At 37.6% G+C, this 6,237-nt stretch overlaps 1 protein-coding gene across 1 annotated transcript; it reads left to right on the forward strand.

The window, feature by feature from the left end:
- The first annotated feature begins 400 nt into the window (after positions 1-400).
- Positions 401-2,726, forward strand: LOC149257109 (triacylglycerol lipase OBL1-like). The gene is made up of 5 exons (XM_089369144.1): positions 401-744; positions 963-1,183; positions 1,272-1,305; positions 1,418-2,040; positions 2,143-2,726. Exons 1-5 carry the CDS (start codon positions 456-458, stop codon positions 2,458-2,460), a joined length of 1,485 nt encoding a protein of 494 aa, XP_089225270.1. The 5' UTR covers positions 401-455; the 3' UTR covers positions 2,461-2,726.
- Positions 2,727-6,237: the final 3,511 nt, after the last annotated feature.

Here is a 6,237-nt window from a genome sequence, read left to right on the forward strand (position 1 = left end):
TGTTTCGTAGGTCAATTTAATAAAAAAAGCGATGTTTTGGAAGTAAATTTTTTTGGTATTATTTGTTTCTTCATCGAAAATTCGCAACAGGACGAAGTTTATTAAAAAGAATTACGACTGGTTAATCACTCCTGTACACGAATATTTTGAACAGGTCATATTTTGAACAGGTCTAGGGCTCCTTATTTACCAGCCTTTACTTACCTCAACGTCCTCCTCTCCGGCTTCCATTTCTCTTCCTCTTTTCCCCCACTTACCGTGTCTTACATTTCCTCTATTTGTCGTGTCTTCATGCTTTTTCTGCGACGTTGCACTGTGCTCTGACCAGCTGCCATTAACGACGAATTCAAGAAAATAGCAAGAAATTTGATACGCTCTTTCATTCCATACCATCAATAAATGGGTGAGGGGTTGTAGCTTCAGCTGTCATATTGCAGCTGCCTCCTCCTCACAGAATGACGAGCGCTAACTATCTGATTGCTCACACTCGCAAAATTCATCTCTCAAAGCTTCTGTTCAGTCCTTTCTTGACGGGGGCATTGAAATCCGATGTTTTAGAATGCCCCAACTCCATCAAATCGGAGGTGAATCAGACTTGGAAAATAAGGCTTTCGGTTATATTGATAAAGCTTATCCAGATTGCTGCTGTACCATTAGCCATCTTGGGGACCTGTGTAGAATTCTATTTAAATTTGCTTTCTCAGAATGGTGGTTTGCTAAAAACACTGTTCAGGCCACTCACTGGTGATTTTATTCATCTGTTTCTTTATTTTATACGCGCTTTTAAAGTATTAAGAATTAAATTTAATGATGTTATCCTCAGCCAACATCATGAGTTAGGACTGGTGATTTTTATTGGTCTGTTTCTTTCTCATAGATCTCTTCTTAATATATTGAAAAATTGAATAAGGAATTCATCACATCATTAATTAGGGTTTGGCTGAATGTTTTGATTTGTTTAGGCCAAAGTATCGCAATACCGAGAAGAGGGTCCGACACGTTCCTCAGTATCATCGGCCTTCTTGAGCATCGCGTAAACTTGTGTCATGGCGGAACCAGGGGAGTTATTGACTCAACCATTGAACCCGGGAAAAGGTTCTATGCAGACCTTTGTGCCATGGCTTCAACTGTAGCTTATGAAAACAAACTGGTTATCAGAAACAGAGTCACAGAACATTGGGAGGTAGTGTTTAATTTCCATGAATTTTAGTACTTTCTTACTCATGCAAAACTGTATTTGATTTAATAAATATTTCAATCTGATCCTGCAGATGCACTTCGTGGAGTTCTTAGACTGCTGGAACGGTATATATATATCCAACTCTTTGGCTTCCATAATCTATGATTCAGTCATATATTGTGTGAATAATTTTTCGTTCATTAATTGATGCTAAGATTGACTTGTATATATAATCAGATCACTTGCAAAAGAAATCAACGCAAGCCTTTATATTCTGTGATAAGGAGGTGGACGCCCAGCTAATAGTGATAGCCTTCAGAGGAACAGAGCCATTTAATGCAGATGACTGGGAAACAGATCTCGATTTCTCATGGTATGAATTCAGCCAAATCGGAAAGGTTCATCTTGGATTTCTGGAAGCTTTGGGTCTTGCAAACCGTTCACAAAACCCCCAGATCTTCGATAATCATAAAGAAGATCGTCATGAAAAACCTTTGGCTTATTATGTTCTTCGTAAGAAATTGAAAGAATTATTACAAGTTCACAGAAATGCAAAATTCATAGTGACAGGCCACAGCCTTGGTGGAGCCTTGGCTGTGTTGTTTCCAGCAATACTATTTATACGCAAGGAAGAGGCGCTGTTGGAGAAAATGGTTGGTGTTTATACATTCGGACAGCCGAGGGTTGGAGATGAAGCATTCGCAAAGTTTATGAACAACAACATAAACGAAGCAGTACCCACATATTTTAGAATCGTCTACTGCAATGACCTAGTCCCCAGACTGCCCTTCGATGATCCAATATTTGAGTACAAGCACTTTGGTGTATGCCTTTACTACAACAGCTGCTACAAAGAGAAGGTACTTATACTATATTCTCTTCAACCAGAAAATCCCGTTTCATTTCCGATACAATATTTTGTTCAAACTCACGCTCATATTAAATGGTTTATTTTATGACAGAATCTTGTGGAGGAGCCCAACAGAAATTTCTCGCTATTACATTTCATCCCCCTACGCATAAATGCTGTGTGGGAATTGGTGCAGAGTTTATTGTTGCAATACACAAAAGGAAGGGACTTCAAAGAAACGAAATTGTCGACCCTCTTCAGGATAGCAGGGCTTATAATTCCGGGGATTTCGTCTCATAGCCCCGTAAATTATATCAACGCGGTTAGATTGGGCCCATCCACGCTGAACCCAACAATGTGGAGGCCTCAGCGTTCACTCCAAATTAGTGAGGTGACCACTTATAACCGCGCTGATCTGATTGGGATGTAATCAACCAACAGCAGCCCGTCAAATCACTAAACATACCCCAGTGGCTTCATTTGTTTTCTATAATAAATAAATTTCGTCTTTTGCGACTGAAGAATTGAAATGAATTCCAGAGATCGTGGTTCAATGTTTTCAAAATCTGTCGTGATCTGTTTGGCCCGTACACTTCTGTGGGTCAACAGAATATGGCTGAAAGTCTTCGTCAATACAGAATATGCCTGAAAGTCTTCGTCAATACATGCATGGACTTCGTGGGTACAATGGCATAAACAGAATATGCCTGAAAGCCTTCGTCAATACATGGATGGACTTCTATATTTTAAAAATTAATCTAAAATCTTTGTTTAAACGTCTTTTCGTATGTACTTACAGAATTACATGGTATTTTATGTTATAATTTATATTTAAATTAAAAATAATTTGAGGTTTTTAGAGACATATGTGTGAAAATGACAATATGATATAATCAAAAATATAAATGATTGGTTTCTTAATGTCATTTTCATTTATTTAATTAAATCTAAATATTATTTAGATTAATAAAATTATAAATATTAAAAATATTTATATTGATAAACATATAATTATAAGCACAATATGAATAATACACAGAATAAGGTTTTAAATATTGTTAAAAGATTATATCATTACGGAGAAATTATTAATTCTAAATTAAAATATCAAATTTATTTTTTCATTATTATTATTTTTAAAAAAAATTGAAAAATAAATAGATTGTAATATGAATAAATAAGAAAATAATTTTTATTATTATTAAAATGCCCAAAATCCATTACATTTAATCTAATTCTCAGGACATTTATTAAAAAAGATTGAACTCCATAGCTTATCATCCATTACTATTAACATTTAGAAAAATAGTATCTAACTCCCCTCACTTATTATCCATTACTATTTCTTATTGAAAAAAATAAAATTATATATATATTATCCATTACTATTTAAGTCTTAATTTCCGGAAAAAAAGAGAATATTACCAATCAAGAACATGTATGTTTGAATGGGTGGGTGTAATAATGAAGAATGCCTTGTGGGTAACAACGAAGAATATGTGTTTTAATTTTACATGGGTAAAAAAAACACGTGTTTTTTCTTTTTTCTACTAAAAGTTGGAGAGTTTCCTCATTATGGCATTGTGCAAATCTTGGTGAACAAGCCATCTTCATGGCGGGTTTCTTCCGAGTTGTTACTTCGATTACGTTGGTGACCTCCACAATAATTTCGCCCTTTCAACAGCTCTGGAGCCTTAACCAAAGTGGTTTTCGGCCAGACGAAAGGGGGTTGATTAGTCGTTTGCTTACTACGTACATGTTTAATGGTATGCTGTCTTCAAATAAGGATCCTGGCCAGTTGGCTAGCACCTCGAAGCAGAGGATTAGTAAGAAACGCATCAAGCATAAAGCAATAGAAACCAATCGGAGAAGATTAGTAAGAAATGCATCAAGCATAAAGTAATAGAAACCAATCTTGTGTTGGGGGTGGCAGTCCCTCTGAACGATATGTCAACCATGATGTAGTGCATTGTAGTTGGGAGAGTTTCTAACCGGAGAATGAACATGGAGGTACATAAACATATGCTAGTACTTTTCAAGAGTTGTTGGGTTATTTATCAAATTGTATGATTCTAGTAAAGGGTTAGTTGAGATGGACGGTCAACTCGTTGGAGTATGCCAACCTCCAACAAGTTATTGGTGCAATATTGGTTTTGGGGTTTTCAAGCCCTCTTTTTGAAAAAATAACATTTTGATTTTGACCCCAAATGGAGAAATTGGAGGTTACCGCGTTGTGGGTGCATTTATCACGATTGCCTCAGATGAAATTGGAAATAAAATTGGGCATTTCTTTGTATTGGCTTGGTAGGATACTTGTTGTATGGGTAGGGCTTAATATGACAAAGGGTTTGGTAGATTCCATTACAATTTCGTATGGGTACTTCATGTAGGAATTTACAGGGTAAGTTCCTCAGACAGAACACCAAAGGACACAGCTCACAAAGAGATCACAGATCAATACACTGGTATTTTGACGTGGTTAAAACCCTCAAAGAGGGAAACAGTCCACGGCCTGAGCCAACACGGCCACTTCACGCAATTTATTAATAAAAGAATGAAAATTTACATATGCTTCTCTCATAGACAGATTACCCTACAAATGACCCTCCATGCTTTTTAAATAGAGATCATGGAACAATCGGGTGTTAAGCCACGGATCAAGTGTCGGTAATACCGAGGAGAGAATGAACCGTCGGATCACTACATATCGTGACCGTCGAATTGTAAGTTACAAAATGTACATAGTAAAGAAACACACTTTACCTTACTCTATACCTAACTCTATACTAGACCAAGTTATACTTAACTATTTCCTATGTGTCGGAATATCCTAACACTTCATTGTCAAATAACCCATTGAGTATGAGGCTATACCCTTTCATTGTGGTCACCATCATACTTATGGACACCTAGGGGTTGATTGTCCAATGATACACAGACTCAAGAGGTGGCTCCCAAAGGTCGCATGCTCTCATATGGAAACCCTAGTTTCAAAATCAATGGTGCAATGGTAGAGGTCCACAAAGCAGTAGAGGACATGCCAAAGTTGCTTCATGAAGTCCAAGCGGAAAATTGGATAAAGGACATGGAGATGCAAATAGACATTTCATAGGTTTCGATTCGAGCGATCACTCTTGGTATGGTTAAAGGACATGGAGATGGAGATAGACATTTCACAGGTTTCGGTTCCAATGATCACTTTTTGTATGGTTACTCGTTCCCCTTTGCCTGTACCTTTTTTTCATGAATTCTTCAATCAATAGTTCAAAATTTTAGGGTCTGGTTGCAATTCGAGTTTGGATATCCCAATCTTTGGGATTCTAGTCATTTCCACTTTTGAGCCCCCCTCACACCCCTTGCCCCTCTCCTTCCTTGGGGCCTCCCCACTGCTCTTCCTCCTAGGACTCTCAGGGACCCTCTTGTCACTTTTCAAATATGGGTGGGGGATTTGGCTGCATTGAGTGGTCTCATTAGGTCCAACACGTTCGGGGTAGAAAATCAAATATCTCTTGGGAAATATCAAAGGATTTAGCAGAAATCAGGTCAGGTAAACAACAATCTATAGTCAGGATCCTTGGAGCCATGGCCCCTTTAGCGTTTTCCTCATGTTTATTCTTTTTCTCTGTAATTAGGGACTAGCTAATCCCATTAAAAAGATGGCCCATATCTTCAAAGGATGGGAATTCGTGTTTATAGATGCAGTGGGAAAATTTTGGGGTGTTCATATCAGGCTAGAAATCATCTAATTATATTTTGTGATTCGCTTAGGCCACCAAGCATGCTTTGGTGGTCGATATTTGGTCTGAAACCTTGGAAATTCATTTATCACTTTGCAACATTTATGGCCTGTTTATTAATAGGAAGCCTTTCTAGGAGACTTGATAGTCACTACATTTGTCTCACCAACATGCTGTCATTTTGGGTGGGGATTTGAATATCTCCTTGGGTCTTGGGAAGATTTGGGGGTCTGCACCTTTAAAGGATGCAGATGAGGATTTTTTTAATTCATATGGGGGATGATCGATCCTTTGCCCCAAAGCTACTCCCAACCTGGAGGAATAACATAAGCGAATCTGATAAAATTGTTAAGTCATTGGATTGATTTTTGGTGATTGAGAAGCTGGTGGATTCATGCTTTTGTATTAGGTAGTGGGTTTCCTCTCGGGGCCTTCTTACCATTGCCTTGTCATCCTTGAACTAAAGTTTA

The sequence above is a fragment of the Pinus tabuliformis genome, chromosome 6 (genome assembly GCF_031772625.1).
Source record: "Pinus tabuliformis cultivar Carrire ecotype Pingquan chromosome 6, CPIR1, whole genome shotgun sequence".
NCBI classification, from domain to species: Eukaryota; Viridiplantae; Streptophyta; class Pinopsida; order Pinales; family Pinaceae; genus Pinus; species Pinus tabuliformis.